The sequence below is a fragment of the Malus domestica genome, chromosome 11, assembly GCF_042453785.1.
Source record: "Malus domestica chromosome 11, GDT2T_hap1".
NCBI lineage: Eukaryota > Viridiplantae > Streptophyta > Magnoliopsida > Rosales > Rosaceae > Malus > Malus domestica.
In genome coordinates, this window is record NC_091671.1 from 5,506,858 (window position 1) to 5,525,780 (window position 18,923).

Below are 18,923 nucleotides of genomic sequence, written 5' to 3' on the forward strand. Positions count from 1 at the left end.
ACTCGTTCAAGTTATAGATTCTCCCCCAAACCCTTGCCCCAAAAACATAAAAAACGCAGAAGAACATGTAATTTCCACCTTGTGACCAATTGCATGATGCCAGATGATCGATTTTAATTTATAAAATTGAGGCCCCCTATGTCGTACCAGCTGGGGTATGAGTCCTGTGTAAATAGTCAATGAAGGTTGCTCGGTCTTACAGAAAAAAATATGGCTCGAACTATGGAGAATGGAAGAGACCAAAAGAAAGGAAATTACGTAGAATTTTCACTATATTAATTCCAAAGGGATTTAATAAATAGATAAAAAAGGGACACGAACGTGTATCCAATTAAGTAAATTGCAGGGTGGGTTCCTAGAAAGGTATGAACTTACATAACTACAAGAGGAATGATCTCGAAAATGAAGGGGTTTTGATTTAATTTATTATATAACAGAATGCTTATGTATGAGATAAGTTTCATGGTAATATTCATCGTTGTCTAGGATTAGTTTGGGTTAGACAACTCAATATATTCAGTGAATGTTGAATGAAAATATGTACAATGTATGCATTGTTGAAGTGAAGTTAGAAGATAGAGAACTCATGAAGAAAACTTATTCCTTATAATCTCTACAAAAATGGTAAGATTAAGAGTGATAAATTTTCTTCATCATTTCAAGTCAAGCCAACTAGAGACACCAATTGAGGACGTAGATAATGATTATAACTATTTCATCTTCATATACAATAATTAAAAACAGATATTGATCTAAATCTTCATATGATATATCTCAGCGTTGAACTGATTTTCGAAATAAATACGAGCTTATGAAATTTCATTTAGGTGAGAGATATAACTAAACATTATACATATTAATTAAGTGATTAAATTATGAGCTAATCTTTTATTTTACAATAAAAAAAGAAGAACAAATCCCTTCGAATATTATATACCAAAAGGAAGAAAAAGGACTCTGATTAAATCAAACGGGCGGTCATGATATTTCTAGGAAAATACTACAAACTGATCTTAGCAGAAAGTGGCAACCCTAGGGAAAATTTTTCATTGTAACTGGAACACAGATGGTACATTACGTATTTTTATATATTATTAATTTTTTAACACATATATCGTACTATTTACATAATGATACGTGGTGTACCAATTCATATTTCAATCATACTGGAAAATCTCTTCAACCCTAAAGAAGTACAATGAAAGAAAAGGAAACCTCACCGAAAATATCACGTGGCCAGCACGTGGCTGCGATATGACGGCGCTATAAATATGTCTCCGAGCCCAGTCGCTGGCTGCTAGCCACAAGACAAAGCAAGCAAAACAAAACGTTGCTGAATTGCCGCGGAACCGAAACATTCAACTTTCCGTCGTCTTTCCCCGATATTTCGATTCCCGTTTCGGGTTCCCATTTTGGTAAGTTTTCGGTCAAGCATTAAAAAAATGGAACTTTCCAACTGGTAAATGATTTTTAACAAGTCTCTGATTGCACGCGCTTTCTTCCACCTCTGTCCAACTTTTCTCTTGCCGTTCTTGAGACTCCCACAAAAACATTTCTTCTCTTTCTGTGTGTATAAAGGTTGCAGCTTGGGAATATTTGATTCTGTTTGACGTGGGGATGATTCAACGGTCGAGATTTTCTGGGCTTTTGGAGCACCGGCGGATGGCGGTGGTGACGGTGGTATTTCTTTTACTGTTTCATCAGAATCTGAGCCCGTGTTGGTCTCTCAACATTGAAGGTATACGAACTAGTAGTACTTGTTGTTCTGCATTTCCATACAGTTTTCAATCAGCTGCTTCATGGGTTTTGGCTTTTTAAACCAGCTACTTAATGGGTTTTGGTTTCTGACAAATGCGTGGTGCTTGGATGCAGGTGTGGCGTTGTTGAGGTTCAGGGACAGGGTGGTGACAGACCCTTTTGGGGCTTTGTCGAATTGGAACAACAATGGTGGAGAAGATGACGATCCTTGTTCGTGGTTCGGGGTCGAATGCTCGGATGGAAAAGTTATCATCTTGTGAGTGGCACTTGCTGATAAATCTCTATATTGTTCATCATCTTTTGCTTCGGCATCTTGTTTTCTGAGTACTGGAACACGGCTCAAATCATTTCACCATTGTTCTAGCTTGAAGCTTTAGTGATTGGAAAAGCGCGAATCTTTAAAGATCTATCAACGGAAACTTTGAGTTTCTACCAATTATATTTGAAATCATATATATTTAGACTCTTTCATCTCCTATATTAATTCATGGTTTTGTTAGCCTAATAAAATAAGATTGATCAACTTGCAGGAATTTGAAAGATCTTTGTCTTGGAGGAACGTTGGCCCCTGAATTAGGGAAGCTAGCTTACATAAAATCCATGTACGAATATAACTGGTTCTAGTCCAATGATTTTTCTTCAAAATCTATTTATTTTCAACCTTTTGCTTCAAGGCATTACTCTGAATCTGGTACTTCTTTACTGCAGTATTTTGCGCAATAATTCGTTTACTGGAAACATACCGAAAGAGATTGCAGAGTTAATGGAGCTGGAAGTTTTGGACTTGGGATATAACAACTTTACCGGACCTTTCCCATCTGATTTCAGCAAGAATCCATCTCTTACTACTCTGTGTGTAGATGTTTCCACTCACGAGTCTTATTGCTTCTTGGATTTTACAGTTTTACTAAACTCATCTTGTGACTCTTTTTGCAGTTTGCTTGACAATAACAGATTTCTTGGTTCCATACCTGCCGAACTCCACCAATTGGAGATGCTTTCGGAATGCCAGGTAGATCAGGATCAGCTAACAGATGCTGCTTTTTGTATGAGCAGATCTATCAGCTGGTAAGAAATTTAAACTTCGACCTAATTTACTAAAAACTAGTTCATTCTCAACAAGTTCTTTATGTTTCGGCATTGTACAAAATATGGGAAGCATTACAATATACAAACAATTTTGTACGTTGTAACATATAATTTCCTTCATTCAGTCCATGATGACCTTTTTTTTGTTTGTTTGGTAGGAGCACTGCCAAACCTGAAGATGTAGCTTACCGTAGGCTGCAGCAGGTAGCAGATGAAAAGGAGCCATCTAGATTCGGAAGGGCTAAAGAAAATAAACGCAGATCATTATCAACATCAGCTTCTTCACCTTCCTCACCACCACTTCATCAGCCTTCTTCACCATCTCCACAGCCATTTTCAGTCTCATTGCCACCCTCAATATTTTCACCATCACCATCACCATCACCATCATTAGATTCCCCTTTACCATCACCATCGACAAATTCTCCTTTGGCATCTCCCCCAAGTAGTTTTCTTGCTCCTTCACCCTCACCTTCAGTAGCACCGACTCCTGCCTCTCCAGTCCCAAAAAATCCCCCAACAACTATTATTCCACCTTCAGAGTCCAGTCCAGAGCCAATTCCTTCCCCTTCTTTAAGTCCAAGTCAGGTGGCTCAAAGCAGCTCCAATTCAAGGCATCGTGTAGTTATGATATGTGCAGGCGTTGTTGGAGGTTCGTTATTGATTTTCCTTTCAGTTGTTGGCATTATTGTGGCCCGAAGCACTAAAGTTGTTACCGTCAAGCCCTGGGTCACCGGCTTAAGTGGGCAGCTGCAGAAAGCATTTGTAACAGGTCAGATTTGTGAGAATATTCAGGCCCCTGGCAGGCCTGCACACACAAACTTAAACACTTATGCATGTATATATGTATGTTTATATTCACATCTGATTCCTTTAAATTTGGTGCGGTCAAATTTTCGCTTAAACTCCGACAATGTTTCAAGTGCTCAGCTTGATGAACTGTGTTTCAGGTGTACCAAAGCTGAACCGATCAGAACTTGAGGCAGCTTGTGAAGATTTCAGTAATGTAATTGGAACCCTCTCAGATGGCAACGTTTATAAGGGAACTCTTTCAAGTGGGGTTGAAATAGCTGTGACATCAATCACAATGGAATCTTCTGCAGACTGGACTAAAAATTTGGAGACTCAGTTTAGAAAGAAGGTAAATAGCAAACAATCTATCAAATTTTATGCACCATTTAGTCCAAGAGTCCCGAATTGCCACTTCTTTTGATGTATATTCAATATAAACATGTGTTTTTCCTGCTTTTACAGATAGAAACATTGTCCAAAGTGAACCACAAGAACTTTGTAAACCTTATTGGGTTTTGTGAAGAAGAGAAACCATTCACAAGAATGATGGTTTTCGAGTATGCTCCAAATGGAACACTTTTTGAGCATCTACACAGTGAGTACTTTCTCTCTATGTTGTGAAGAAAGTAATAAAAAGTAGTCAATCTGTACTTCCTATAGCATTTTCGTAATCAAAATGCTTTGACACAGACCAACTTACGTTAGCTGAAAAGGAATGCTTATGTACCTAGGATACACAGTTTTGATAAGCCGAATTTTTGTGTCTTGCAGTAAAAGAAGCTGAGCACCTGGACTGGGGAATGAGACTACGAATAGCCATGGGGATGGCATATTGTCTAGAGTATATGCACCAGCTGACTCCACCTTTAGTACAGAAGAACTTGCAATCATCTTCTGTCTACCTGACTGAAGACTACGCGGCCAAAATATCCGATTTTACCTTCTTGAATGAAGTGACAGCAGCGAAGATGGGACCCGTTAACAAGAAGCTTCGTGATTCCATGTCCATGGATCCAGAAAGCAATGTCTACAGCTTTGGAGTAATATTGTTTGAAATGATCACTGGTAGGATTCCATACTCCGTGGAAAACGGTTCTCTTGAAGACTGGGCGTCTCACTATCTAAAAGGAGATAAATCCTTAAGAGAAATAATGGATCCTACCCTAAACTCTTACCAAGAAGAAGAGCTAACCAAATTATTTCGAGTGATAAAGGATTGCGTCCATCCTGACCCTAAACAGAGACCGACAATGACAGAGATCACGGGCAGGTTAAAGGAAATCACAGCCATGGGACCTGACGCAGCCACACCGAAACTATCACCACTTTGGTGGGCAGAGCTTGAAATTATGTCAGCAGAAGGAAGTTGATCATGAAATCTATTTAATTTTGTGTGAGTTTTATTCTTTTACCTGATTTTGCCATTGATTTATAGCAGCAGGATGCAAATAGAATATATATATGATTGTGTTGTATTGTATCTAACTAAGTTAGAGGTATTGTGTTGTAAATAACTGAGAAAGCGAGATTTTTAAGCTTGTATACCCGAAAATATACGTCTGAGATCAATAAAATTCAACTTTCTGAGTAGAAAGGCCTCCGTTGGGTGGTCTCCAGATTTAGCGTTCTAGTTTCATCTTCAAGAGCTGAAAGTTACCGTAAAACCTTCCGAGGGCAACCATCGTTTGGCAGATTCTCTGCATTGTTTTTCTGGCGAAATTAAACAGATACAAAAGAAAGGAAAATCTCAAATATGTTGCAATAATTGAGATAAATAGATGTCCTCAACTTTGCTAATGTACAATGGGATTGTATTGGAAATCCGTTTTCTCGTCGATTGACATCAAACAATTCTCAAGGCAATATGATTGAGAATTTTAAAAATAAAATTAAAAGTTGGAAAATGGATTGCTAATCTTCAACCTGTGCTACTATGTGATTCTTTCTTGCATAACCATCTCCAACTAGAGTGGTCAAGAAGGCTGCTTGCGGCTTGCAGTTCAAGTTTCATCGCGATCTATCGACAATGCCATATATACAAAGCATTACATTGGCGATCTTTTTCCATTGAACCAATACCTTGTTGTGGCCGGGCGGGTTTGCAGCTGAACAGCTTCGAGATTATGGTTTCTGGGAGACTTTTCGAACAATGAAGCCCCTGTAGTTTTACCTGTTCAACACTAAAGATGAAGTCTCCCACACAATGGAGTCATGAGCAGCATATAAACACGCTAAATAGTATCTCAGTCCCTGGCTCGATTATACAAGTCGATAGTGTCTGTGTGGTTGGGGTCCATGCAGAGAGCTGCTTGACAATCTCGGAGAGCAGAGCTTAAATCTCCGATGGACTCATAAAATGCAGCTCGAAGATGAAGCATTTGCAAGTCAGGCTTGAAAGATATGGCCCTTGTAAGCTCTTCTATAGCTTCGGTCTCTCTTTGTTCATCCATCAGCACTGTTGACATGGGATTCCATATATTAGACAATGTTTTTCGGTTTCACAAGTAAAAAACTCTTCCCGCTAGTCGGGGACTATTAGCAAGCCTAAAACAAAATGAAAAAGTTCATGTTCTTGGGAATGCAAGTGCTAGATGAGTGATAGATGTGTGTTTTACAATTGGAATTTGGATTCTTAACCACTTCTTTGACAACAAAGTGCGGAAAATTGGGAAATAAAAGGGGTCAGAATGGTTACCTGCTGCCCTGTATCTGTACGGGTATGTCCTAAATGGATCCAATTGTGATGCCATATTGAGATCATTCTTTGCCATCTCGGGATCACTGTACTCTGACCGTTTCTCGTATGCTGATGCATTACTTTGTGCCTTCTCTATGAGCATGGTTATCTCATCATATGCAGCTTTCCTTTGATTCTTAAGATGATAAACACGCGCCAACCCCTGATGAGCTCTTGTATGCTTGATGTCAAGAGCACTCTTGTAGCAGTCCGCAGCCTTGTCCAGCTTACCACAATCCACATATATACTCCCCAAGTTATTTAGGGCCTGAAAATATTCAGAATAACTTATCAAACAAGAATGTGATGGTACAACGACAAAGAATGCAAGCGTAATATTCTATCAGAATACGCTATCGAACAAGAATGTGAATGTAGAATGATGAACAATGCAAGCATAATGAAGCAATACTCACTTGTCCTTTACGGAGGCCATCTGAAGGACACCTGAGAGCTTCCTCAAGCAGTTGAACAACATGAGATGATGCTTCAGAGTCCAAGCTAGCATCTGCCAGTGCGTACGCTTTAAGGAAAAAAGCTTCAAATGATCTCTGAATGTGTATGGACTTTTCCGCCTTTGCGAGAGCTTCTTCACGATTCCCGGTGTCATATAAAATCCACCCTTCATAAACCAGCCTCTCATGCTCAGAGCCAGAATTATTTCTTGCCAACCGCAAACTGCGCATTGCAGCCTTCTGACAATTTAACCTAATAAAGTTCATAAGTTAGGAAGCTTTCGTGGGTGAAGTCAAAGTTCTACATTGCCTGCACATTCGCTTATTATTGAATATTGATACATCAGCATGTATGATTTCATTAATCCAACAGCATTTTGATGTGAAGTGATTCAAATCTGCGGTAGGTTTTATATCATATCATAAGAAAAAATTGCTAATTCTACAGATATCGAACATTTCAATCAAATTAGGCCCTCAAATAATCCAAACATCATGACTATGTGATGACATTTTATAAGCACAATATAACAGGAAGTATAATACACAAAGATTATAGCTGGATAACACAGAAGATGATAGCTACGATCAGAAAAACATACCGCAAAAGGAGTAAAGATTGACGAAACTGCAGGAGGCTTTTTCGAGGGTTATGTCCCAACATCTGATGTATGATAGCCAGAGATCCAATGTCATCAACAGACGACCATTGATCATATAGTTGCATCCAGCACTCAGCTTCACTCAATTGCTTAACCCGAAGGCTGAGAAGCCCCACCAAGTAATCCCCGCTAACTTTTCCATGAAACATCATGTAATTGGGTTCTAAAGTTAATAAAACACGAATATCTCTAAGAGCACTTTCATAATCTTCAAGTGCAATGAAGAACCAAGCCCGCAATTCAATGCAGTCAGGCTTTAACTTGAACCTAACAACTTTGTCAATCTCCAAAATAGCTGCTCTAATTTGCTTCTCCTCAAAATTTGCAACGGCTCTATATTTATATGGAAATGAAAGAGTGGGATCTAAATCAGTTGCAGTGCTCAAATCCAAAATCTTCTCTTTCCCGATATTGTAGAGGGCACGCTCTTGGTACATCCACCCCGCTGGTTTATACTCATTGATAATAGAGCTCATCAATTTATACGCCGAATACTGTTGCCCCTGTTTGTACTTCGTCCTTGCAACACCAGCCACTGAATAAACATGACCTGCCTCAGCCGCAGCCAGAAAGCGAAACTGGGCATCCTTATACTGTCTTCTTTCGAGCAGAACACAACCCAATTGATGCAACACAAGCGTCTTCTGCCAACACTGTGTTGCACATTCTTCCAACCTCTCTAATAACATTACAGTTGTGTTTGACACCATACTTTCCTCCATTGCCACATGGCTTAAAAAATAATACAATAAGAAACCATACCCTGCCATGGCCAATCTCTCCCTAACCTTGGAGCTACAAAGAAATTTCATCGCCTTTGGATTATGCAGAGAACTTGGGAGCTCTCTCAGCAGCACCTGCAAGCAGGCAGCTACAAGAAGATATGCCATCTCCTCCAAACCGTATTCAATAAGAACCAATGCATCATCGACATTATCAACCAGTGAAGCTAAATAAGCATCACAAGCAGACTTCATCTCCTCACAACAGAACCTATTCGCAAACGAAAGTAACTCAACAACAATCTCGGGACTAAACAAGTCTAACCTCCTAGTCCTACTATACACTTCCACAGCTCTCATTCCCTTTACAGACATCCCATTTTCCGAAAGATCAATCCTACCCTTTTTCGATTCTTTAAAACATCCATACAACATAGCCTCAAAAGGGCTAGAAAGTGACGCAATTTTACACCTTCTACAATAAATTTCTTCATCTCCTATACAAAATGAAACGTCACTTTCCTCCTCATCTAAACCCACACATTCACTGCCCTCAAAAAAAGGCACGTTAACAGCATTAGCAGCGTCTTCCCCACATTGACAATGACCAGAAACCAAATTCGGATCAACCCCACTTACCAACGCAACCTTAGGACACTCAAGAACTTGCCCACCACAATCCAAAGCTGCCATTCCCACAAGCTCATCCTCCCTCCTCTCGAACCTCAACCACGCCGAGAGCACAACCTTATCATGCACATCAGCAGCATTCTGTCGAGCAGATTGGAGACAACGGCGAAGCAGCTTGGGATCACCAAGCCCACCCAACAGAGAGTACTGCTGAACACACAACAATGACCTCTCAGAATGAGAGGAACACCCCTCCAACCGGTGATACAAGTCAGCCAAGTTTTCGACGAAATCAGATGGCTTAAGGTGGGGGTCTATGGAGGGCTCAAGGAGGTCAGTAGCTGGGACTCCATAGGGAAGCAGAAGAGCTTCAGCCACAGAGACTGAGCTCGACTTTTTGGGCTTTGAGTTCGACCCAAAAGACTTAATCAGATGGGAATTAAACTTAGCTCTCGAAACACCGCCATAAGATTTGCCATTGGAGGTTTCTATGGGATTTACAGCATGGACTTGTGTGCTTGTGAACCGGTCTAAAAGTTTCAGACCTCGCATATCTAAATGGCAATAAATCTTCTGCATCTATATATATACATATATATATATATGAACAAAAACAAACAGTGAATAAGACTTGTAAAGTTCTGAGCTTTTGCACCAACAGAGGATAATATTTGAGTTTTGGGTTTTTACCTCCGGAGAGAGAGAGTGAGACTCAAGAGAGAGGTGTGAAGCAAGCTATAGGCCAAGGTGGTGTTTGTTTCCCAAGAAAATAAATGGAGGAAAATGGTTTCTGCTTCTGGGTTTTCTCTTTTCTTTCATGGGTTGTACTCTTTTATGTGCTTTCTCTCCTCTTTCTCTCTCTAAAGGCTCTGTCTTTCTCGCACCGCTCTCGATGGGGTTTTTGGTTAACCGGAAAGTTTTTGTTGTTTAGGTGGCTAACTTCGAAGCAAAAGGAGTTTTTTTTCTGTATATCGGAGTCAGTTCAGCAGCACCCACCATTGTCAACCACTAGAATAGTGACATGTGGCTTTTCAAGCGGGAAAATTAGCCTTTCCCAAGTGATGAAGTAGGTCAACGGGTTAATTTTCTACCTTAGCTTATTGTAAGCTTAATTAGTAATTAATTAATTATAAAATGTTGATTAAGGAGAAATTGAATTCTAAGTAAAGGTCATTTGGCATGGAGTGAGCTTGTAAACAAATGTGACTAAGAGAAGAAAAGTTGATGAGTCACATCACACCAAATGGATCCTTATAATAGACAATATTTATGAAGTGTATTCAATGGCATTTTGAATTATTGTAATTCTTTTAATAAATTTAGCAGAATTGTAAGTTATTTTTTGAAATTTAAAATGTATTTAATCAGAATTGTAAGTTATTATAAGGGAATTTGAGAGACTTCATAGTGCATTTTAAGCATTCACGAATCTCATCTATTTTCCTGATATTTCAAGAGAATTGAATCAAAATGGTGTATTCAATTGGGATTTTGAGGAATCTTACAAGATTCATAAATGAAAGCATTTTTACTCATCACCATAACTATAGTGTATGCTCAGCATATACCTAATCATTTGTCATGTGTCATTTCAACTAACTCTAATTAAGTTTCACATAAATATGTTACCTTTTTCAATTTTGAAAAAAAAAATAACCAAGATTAAGTAAAATTATACGGCAGATGATTAGGTGGGTATTGAGCATACACCAAGATTTAGGGAGGGAGCATTTGCTCCCTTCATAAAGCCATGGATTTGATGAAGTTTAATTGACTTGTAGAGATTTTATGTAAAACAAATTGATTCAATTCCGTCGAAATCTCAAAGAGAAGTGAGATTTGTAAATGTTCAAAATACATTACGAAATCTCTCTAATTCCCTTGAATTCCTCAAACTTTTTAAAATTCTTTAAAATCAATTCTTAATTAAATACACCTGAAATATTATAAACTTATTTAAAATGCTAATTGAATAACCTGAATTTATAAGGATTTTAATAAACTGTCTTAAAATCTTGATTGAATACACTTTAAATTTCAGATAATCACTTAAAATCCTGATTGAACACCCCTAAATTTATTAAGAAATTTAAATCTCTCAAGATCTCAACTAAATACACCCTCCCTCCTTACTTGAAATCTCTACAAACCAATTAAACTCTATCAAAATTCATAGATTTATAAAATCTACTAAAATCCCTCAAAACCCCAATTGAATACAACCCCTTTTATTTTCCTTATCAGCTTAAGGATAGGCAACTTCTTCTTTCCACTGCCATGTGAACTAAATTAGTCACCTTACATGTAACCAAAACATTAGTTACCTTACTAAACTTGATTACGTTAAGTACTATCGTTCTATCATAAGACGTTCTTTTCTTTTGATCAATTAGCCAGCTAGAATTATTCAAATTTTGAACCTCTTTTAATGTCGAGACATAAACTACACTAGACAAAGAAGTAGTTAATGCTGAAAAAAAAATCGTGTAAGTTGAGCTTTAATCTTGCGGTTGTTTCAATTAGTGGTTAAAATGTGTACATCACGGTCATGCATGGTCCAACCAATTGGTTTTTAATGACCATACATTAGGCACCACCCAATCAAATATCACAACTCTAGATTTTGCTAAGGAGCTAATTATCAATTAATTATCATTATAAATAATTAATAAATAATACAGGAAGCTCAAGACCAAATTAATAATGGGATTAGGAGATTAGATCTAAGAACTTTTGATAAAACTCATAATTTAAACTTAGGGTTACATCTATGTGGTCTTTCTCCTGCCACCACTAGCTAATATACCTTTAAATATTGAATTGCAAAAAATTATTGGGAGTTGTTGAGCATTTATGTCTACCACATCTCTACAACTTGCATGCTTATCTTGATCAATTGTCCAAAAAAATAAAAACAAAGCAAAAGAGCACATTAGTAATAACATTACTATTATTTCAGATTGGCTTCTTGTCAAAATATTTTCTAAGATTAACATAAATCATCATTTTGATCATTAACAATGAAAATCAATATAAGTGGTCCATGATTTTGTCTACCGTAAAACATTTTGGTATTTCCGTGATACATATGTCACTACTTTCGTTAAATTATCATGTGAACGACCACGTGACTACATTTTTAAGAGTATTTTTATCAAACTAACCGCTACACTTAATAAGTATATTGATAGATTTTCGTGGTAGGACCAAAATGGTCTACGGTGTACAAACTCAAAGACTACTTGTATCATTTTCATTATCAAAACCAAAACAAAAAGTTATGTTAATTTCATGATAATTTCTTCCATGCTATTGCATGGACAAGGATTGTCTGCCCTCCTTGTTCCCGTGCCCTCTTGTTTGTGTGGTCACGGTTAAACTACGTCAACATTTTATATTACTATTCATTTTTGTCTTATTATCTCTATAAAAAAACAATATAAAATGTTGACGTGACTTAACCGTGACCACACAAAACAGGAGGGCACGAGAACAAGGAGGGCAGACAATCCTTGTCCGTACTGCATAACTTAAAGGACAAGGATTGTCTACCCTCCTTGTTCCCGTGCCCTTCTGTGCCCTCCTGTTTTGTGTGGTCACGATTAAGCCACGTCAACATTTTATATTATTTTTTTATAGATATAATAAGACCAAAATGAATAGTAATAAAAAATATTGACGTGGTTTAATCGTAACCACACAAACAAGAGGACACGGAAGGGCATTGAAATAAGGAGGCCAAACAATTCTTGTACTAACTTAAAAAGTTCAAAAAGTGAATAATAATAGACCAATCAGATCACAAACAGTGTATGGAAAAGAGCCAAAAAACGATCACGTGCCTGTGAAGTTGGTCCAAAAGACCATGTGACTGTTCTGAAGCCCTTTGTTTCTCACTGGTTCTTTACAGAGCAGACTAAATCCTTTCATCGATACTATTTTTTGGTCTCTCTCATCACGTGATTAGAAAGAAAACGTTTTAACATAACTTGGTATCTCTCATCACGTGATCAGAAAAAAAGCGCTTTAGCACAACTCTTTTAGGCAAATGTTTAGGAAATCCTCATAGCTTACGCGTGTAACATGAGAGAATCTTAGATCAAGCCGCCTAATCACATGGTTTATCCGACCACCCTATAATGATAAGTTATCGACTATCGACATGTTCATATTATTAATACTTCGTATGCTTCGAGTGCATAGTTGACTTGTCTATATGATTGTGAGTGCACATCGACAAGATACGTGGCCTGTGTTCAACAGTACTTTTGGGGTCATGTTTTTTCACAGGTTCAATGCAAATTATGCAAGAAAAGGTCAAACAAGATGGCTCCTCCAATCTCCTAGAGATGATTTCAGATTAGCTTAAGAAGCAGATGTGTGGCTCAAAGAAAAAAGAAGGGGACAAATGCAGCAGACATCTTTTAGACAGCATGAACCTGAGAAGCCCACATCAGCATCACAAAAAGCAGATACAATTATCAATTTCATAATCCATCGCATCACATAATTTACACGTGAAGAAGATTGCACCCACTCACTGATTTCTTGCAATTTCTTAATATATAATTAAAGTCAATAATGTCTTTCAAAAAAAAAAAATTAAAGTCAATAATTAGAGAAAGGAAACAAAAAAGGATATAATATTTTAAAAAATGCCAGCTGCAATGAAAGAAAACTCTGAATTATATATATAGCCAACGGATGAAAACTTTCGTGTAGTCGGGAATATATCTATATATGTATATCACTCATCACGTGATCAGTGAGTAGAGGGGGGGTTATATTTCCTCAGTTACATGTAACTTAAGAATCCCACCCTCCAAACCCACCCCACCACACAACAAAAGAAAAGGCCTCCCCTAATCCAACAATTGATTGAATAGCAAAGCATAATAAAGTTCGAGGAGTTGGAATCTTTCATTAAATAAAACGAAAACAAAAACAAAAGGATTAGTTGAAATCAGAAGAGCTACAAACAACATTAGTAGTTGTTGGGGAGTTTAAATGGTCTTAAGTGAGAACTTTGGGCCCAAGATATGGAGAGAGGACCCTTGGATCCTCTTTGTGAGGATCATAAAGATCCTCTAATTACATTCGTTCATTATACATTGTGCAGTCAATTTTTTTAGGTACTATTTATATTAAATTTTAAATAAAAAAATTTACAATGATTTCTGACCGCACAATGTAAGATGAACATATGTGATTAGAGGAGGATCATCCTGGCAGGATATGCACAGATGTATGAAATACTACTGACTTGGTGATGATCAAATGCAACAAAAGGAATATAATTCTAACAGAAACACACTTTTCTTCCATTTACTGGTAGACATCTATCCGAATTACAAAACAGGTGTGAAACGCATATTCGATAACTTAATTTCATGATGCTATTGTAAGTAAGATGCAGAGATGCATCTGCATGAGAAATTTGAAATTCTAAAAGCAGAACAAGACAAGAAACCGGTGAAACATACCTGTAGGATTTATACGACGGCTACTTAATTACATAGAGTTGTAGCTTCATAATTATGTTTACAGCAGCGACCATATACACGAGTGCAAGATCCCCGAGAGAAACTTTCGGACATCACAGTTAACCTGCCTCTGCGATTCGGCCATCCCAAATCACGGCCAAATCTCATACCCAACCATAACTATACAAAATTAACACGTAAAAAGCACCCGAATTTAGGTTCCGGTGCTACAATATGTTTACCAACAAAACTATAATTTGAATTCTCGTAACTTGTTGTCAATGACCTTTAAAGCGTTTTTATGATCCAGAGCTTATATTTCTTTATAAACAGATATAGAAGGCACGGCCCAATCAAATTGCTATCTGAGAGGCGCTTGCAAAGTTTGAGGTAAGTATCTACACCGCCAGATTGTTGGATCCTTTTCTGTAGTCCCTGCAGCACAGCTGCCCTGTCCAAAAACTCCGGGTGCAAACCCAAATCAAGCATTTTTATTACTGTTTCTGCAGCATCGTCAAAATGTCCCCCTTTAATGTAACCTCTAAGCAACCACGATAGGCTTTTCTTTTTACGCAGAGAGCTGGAAACATCTGTTCCAGTAAGCAACCGTCCTATGGCATTAGCCTCCTTTTGGGAAGCACAGATAGCTAAAACAATGTCATAAAGGTCAGCATCTGCCTCTTTACCAACAAGTTTCATTTCCCACAACTGCCTCTCAGCCTCAAGTCCATGTCCAGAGCAGATATACATAGCCAGAAGCCTCTCGTGAACCACCCCATGGAGTAAAGAACTTCCCTCCTCAATCACCCAATTGGACAGTTGTACTCCATCAGCTATAAGATCAGACTGATACTTCTCAATAAGCCCAATATTTTCTGTATCAAATGCAGCTACCAGCCCAGCCCTTGCAAAACCTTTCAACTTGCGTAAAGCTTTCGCAAGTTCATTTAGTTCCTTAACCACAGCTGTCATTGCAATGAGGTAGCTGTAGACCTCTGGCTTCAACCCTGATTCTCTTAGATGAATCACAAATGTCACAGAATCCCTATAGTTACCCTCGACCTGCAGAAACACATCCAATAGTTTCCTTATCATTTCCTTCGGAAAGTCTTAAAACTTTATTTTAATATATATGCTAAGAAAGATGAATACAAACCCAAACCAATGCTAACAGTTTTGCCTTCCACTGATTTATGTTTTGCTACCTAACCAGTCTAACAATAATTTTTAAAAATGTGTATACTCTAGTATTAAAATTAGCTATATGACTGGAGAACCCACTTAATTCATCAAAAATGGCCACACAACCCTAATAATTCAGCATGACAAGGTAAACTCAAGTCAAAGCCAAAGCCACAACCCAAAATTTCTATCACTACCAACGGCATGTGGGCAGTTCAAATTGAAAAGCTTCTAAATTCACAGGTACATTTCACAATTGAATAGCATATTATTGAGGACAATAGTAAACAAACACTTACCATCATCTTCCAAGCAAGATAGCCAGTTGGCCCTCCCTTATGCCCATCCGTATCATCTTCCTCCAAATACGTAATTCCACGCTTCAACACCTCTTTCACAAACAAAACCGCCTTTTCCTTGTCACCCATCTCCCAATACAAAGAAATGACCTTCTCCATCATGCTAAAACTCGGCTTCAAACCCACGCAGTCCGATTCTACAAGAAGGTCCACCACATCCCCAATGTCATGCTCCCCCTCAATCAATTTCTTGACCCAACTACACATTATGGAAACCATGAGCTCCATCGTCTCCTTATCGACCCGATTCTCCTTTCGGAGCCACTCAAACACCTCAAGGGCACACCACGAGTCCCTCCCCTCCTGGGAAAAATACACCAACACAAGCTGCAACTCTCTGGCCGACAACCGGTCGTTCATTTCCCCAAGAACATCGGACGGCTCCCTTGCCATTCGCTCCAATTCCTCAATTGCCTCGAAGAAACCTTCACCCATTTCGTCCTCGTAGTCGCTGGTCAGGAACTGGTCCAATTGAACCGAATTGAAAACCCTAAAGTCTCGAACTTTGCTTGATTTCGCAACGACCAAGATGGGTTTTTGATGTTTGCAGATTATGGGAAAAACCCTAGCGCAAGATTGAGCCGAGAACCCCTGGCGACCGATAAAACGTTGCCGTTTAACCGCAAAACACAACCGAGTCAGCGAAACAATCCCCTGGGCAGAGGCCATTTTCTTCAGTCGAATCCCAAAACTTCTCAACTAAGAAAACCCAGTTTCCACTCCGTTTGGATGCCGAGAAAATCAAGGAAAGCGGAAAAGAAAAGAAAAGAAAATTTATGTGAAGTAAAACCCACGTCAAATATCCGCGAAGTAGAACCTACCCTTGTCTGGAATTGAAGTTTCGATAAAACCCAGAACAGAGATTCGAAGTCCTCACCCTTCTTTCTCTCATCCCCAAATTTTCTCGGGAACCAAACAGGATTTGAGGACTTTCAGCTGGAAAAGCTGAACCCCAAGAGCGAATTCCTGAGGAATGTATAGAATATGAAAGACATGCGCTTTAAGTGGTATCATCCAGTTGAAAACCCTAATAAAAAATTGGGAATTTGTGGATTGATTGTGATTTGTGAGGTGCTCCCGCAATGGCCGAACCTTGCCACCACTGTCCTGTGTGACACTGACAACCAAACCTCCTCTGATTTTTCACCGTTGCGCCTGCTGACGTGTCCCAAGTCAGTCTACTCGGCGGAATCTGGCGCCCAACTCCCACGTGTGAATTAAGAAAACTCGGTACCTTTTTAATGCTTTGGCTTCTCAATCCTGAGAAATTATTCAAAACTTTTGGTAGCATATTTAGAGCTTGTTTAAAATTACTTTTAAAATGACTAAATTCGTTTTTAGTGATAATATTTTTGAATGTTAAAAGCATTTAAAGTGTTTCTTGCATGAAGTATTTTAAGTGTATTTTCAGGATTATTAAGAATTAGTTTAAAACACATTTTCACCAAAAATGATTTTAATCATTTAAAAAATACTTCCAAACGAGATATTATAAAGTTTCATGCTTATCATAGAAATCAGTTATGTTATAATCACTACATAAAAGTTCTCTGAAAAAATCAATCAAAGCAAAAGTCGTTTAATCAATCAATTGGAGTAAATACATAGACGGTTCAAAATAGATTGACTAAATGAAAAGTGATTTATTTGCTACAGTTGATTAATTAAATGATTTTAGTTTTAATTGATTTTTTTTAATAAATATAATCTTTACAAAGTGTTTTATAATATGCTATTTTCCGATCATAAACACACAATTTTGTGAATTGGTTACAAAGAATTTGAGTAGCCAAGTATTATTCTACCATATAATCGAGCACACAGTGAAATTTTAGTATTTAGCTAAAACACTTACAAGTATTTACGCCTTTCACAATAATTTAGGCGAATTTTATTCTTATATATAGGAACCAAACAACTTGAGTTTGATTCCTATAACAATGTTGCTACAGTGGTATGAGTTTGATATATGTGAATTCTCTTTTCTTTTTCCCGAAATTATGATTGAGTGGTCTCTTTCCTCTCTCAAAGGATTGGTCATCTAGTTATACATGAATCAAACTACGAATTCAAAATATTGAACTCAAGAATTATAATCACTCTCATAAACTCAAATCTTCTAACCCTGTGTAAGATTTGTATTCCTATAAATATGGAATCAAACTCAATTTTTTGGCACACCATGGAAGGCCTTATACTATCACCATCTGATGATGGTGATGGACTAGATGATCCAACAAAGTATTGAAGATTGGTTGGCAGTTTGATTTATCTTACCATTACACGACCGGATATTACCTTGTTTCGTTCATTTATTAAGTAGATTCATGCAATCTCCTTGAAAGTCTCACTACAAAGCAACCTTACATATTTTAAAGTATTTGAAAGGTACTTCAGGTCAAGGTATGATATTACCATATCAAAAATCTTTAAAATTGAAGGCATATATGTGATTCAGATTGGGCGGGTTGTCCTACTACATGACGTTCAACAACTGGCTGTTGTATTTTCTTTGGAAACTCTCTTCTCATGGAAAAGTAAACGTCAAAAGATAGTATCTTTACCCTCTGTTGAAGCTTGTTGTGAACTCACATGGTTACAAAATCTTTCACGATCTATGCATCCAAGACAAAAGGCCAGCCACCTTGTTTTGCAATAATCAAGTTGCTCTTCAGTCTTCATATTGCAACAAATCCAGTCTTTCATGAACATATAAGACATTGGGAATTGAGATTGATTGTCACTTTGTTCGTGATAAGATTATGGAAGGAAAGATTGTAACAAGATTTGTTCCATCTATTGCTCATCTGGCCGACTTGTTCACTAAGGCTCTTTGAAATGAGAGATTTCATTCTTTGCTGGGCAAGTTGGGCGTTCAAAACATTCACTCACCAATTTGAGGGAAAGCGTTGAGAAAGTCAAAGGTTGTATGAAGATTTCAACTGAGAAAGTTAAAGATTGTATGAAGATATTCATATCAATTAGTATTATAGGGTAAGTGTTTTGTATTGATTACTTTCCTAGTATGTAATATAACAAATCAGTTAACTAGTT

General features: G+C 37.8%; 3 protein-coding genes across 3 annotated transcripts; 1 reads left to right on the top strand and 2 right to left on the bottom strand.

The window, feature by feature from the left end:
• The first annotated feature begins 1,289 nt into the window (after window positions 1–1,289).
• On the top strand, window positions 1,290–5,233 carry LOC103447339 (probable inactive receptor-like protein kinase At3g56050). Its single transcript, XM_008386533.4, has 10 exons — window positions 1,290–1,415; window positions 1,579–1,738; window positions 1,873–2,014; window positions 2,289–2,360; window positions 2,467–2,610; window positions 2,695–2,826; window positions 3,006–3,619; window positions 3,798–3,988; window positions 4,102–4,234; window positions 4,411–5,233. Exons 2-10 carry the CDS (start codon window positions 1,618–1,620, stop codon window positions 5,007–5,009), a joined length of 2,148 nt encoding a protein of 715 aa, XP_008384755.2. The 5' UTR covers window positions 1,290–1,415; window positions 1,579–1,617; the 3' UTR covers window positions 5,010–5,233.
• A 151-nt stretch (window positions 5,234–5,384) lies between these two features.
• LOC103447338 (ethylene-overproduction protein 1) lies at window positions 5,385–9,788 on the bottom strand. The gene is made up of 5 exons (XM_008386532.4): window positions 9,536–9,788; window positions 7,434–9,424; window positions 6,793–7,084; window positions 6,335–6,644; window positions 5,385–6,094 (listed from the first exon to the last, which is right to left on the bottom strand). Exons 2-5 carry the CDS (start codon window positions 9,422–9,424, stop codon window positions 5,883–5,885), a joined length of 2,805 nt encoding a protein of 934 aa, XP_008384754.2. The 5' UTR covers window positions 9,536–9,788; the 3' UTR covers window positions 5,385–5,882.
• Window positions 9,789–14,312: 4,524 nt separating this feature from the next.
• LOC103412800 (pentatricopeptide repeat-containing protein At2g30100, chloroplastic-like) lies at window positions 14,313–17,073 on the bottom strand. Its single transcript, XM_008351328.4, has 2 exons — window positions 15,810–17,073; window positions 14,313–15,390 (listed from the first exon to the last, which is right to left on the bottom strand). The coding sequence occupies exons 1-2, from the start codon at window positions 16,536–16,538 to the stop codon at window positions 14,617–14,619; spliced, it is 1,503 nt and encodes a 500-aa protein (XP_008349550.2). The 5' UTR covers window positions 16,539–17,073; the 3' UTR covers window positions 14,313–14,616.
• Window positions 17,074–18,923: the final 1,850 nt, after the last annotated feature.

Bases quoted from the DNA above. Each gene is read 5' to 3' on its own strand.
- LOC103447339 (XM_008386533.4), top strand. From the start codon at position 1,618: ATGATTCAACGGTCGAGATTTTCTGGGCTTTTGGAGCACCGGCGGATG. The intron at 2,015-2,288 runs GTGAGTGGCACT...ATCAACTTGCAG, and splicing joins GATGGAAAAGTTATCATCTT to GAATTTGAAAGATCTTTGTC. The intron at 2,611-2,694 runs GTGTGTAGATGT...CTCTTTTTGCAG, and splicing joins AATCCATCTCTTACTACTCT to TTTGCTTGACAATAACAGAT.
- LOC103447338 (XM_008386532.4), bottom strand. From the start codon at position 9,424: ATGCAGAAGATTTATTGCCATTTAGATATGCGAGGTCTGAAACTTTTA. The intron at 7,085-7,433 runs GTATGTTTTTCT...GAACTTTATTAG, and splicing joins CAATCTTTACTCCTTTTGCG to GTTAAATTGTCAGAAGGCTG. The intron at 6,095-6,334 runs GTAACCATTCTG...CCATGTCAACAG, and splicing joins GTACAGATACAGGGCAGCAG to TGCTGATGGATGAACAAAGA.
- LOC103412800 (XM_008351328.4), bottom strand. From the start codon at position 16,538: ATGGCCTCTGCCCAGGGGATTGTTTCGCTGACTCGGTTGTGTTTTGCG. The intron at 15,391-15,809 runs GTAAGTGTTTGT...GTGTTTCTGCAG, and splicing joins ATCTTGCTTGGAAGATGATG to GTCGAGGGTAACTATAGGGA.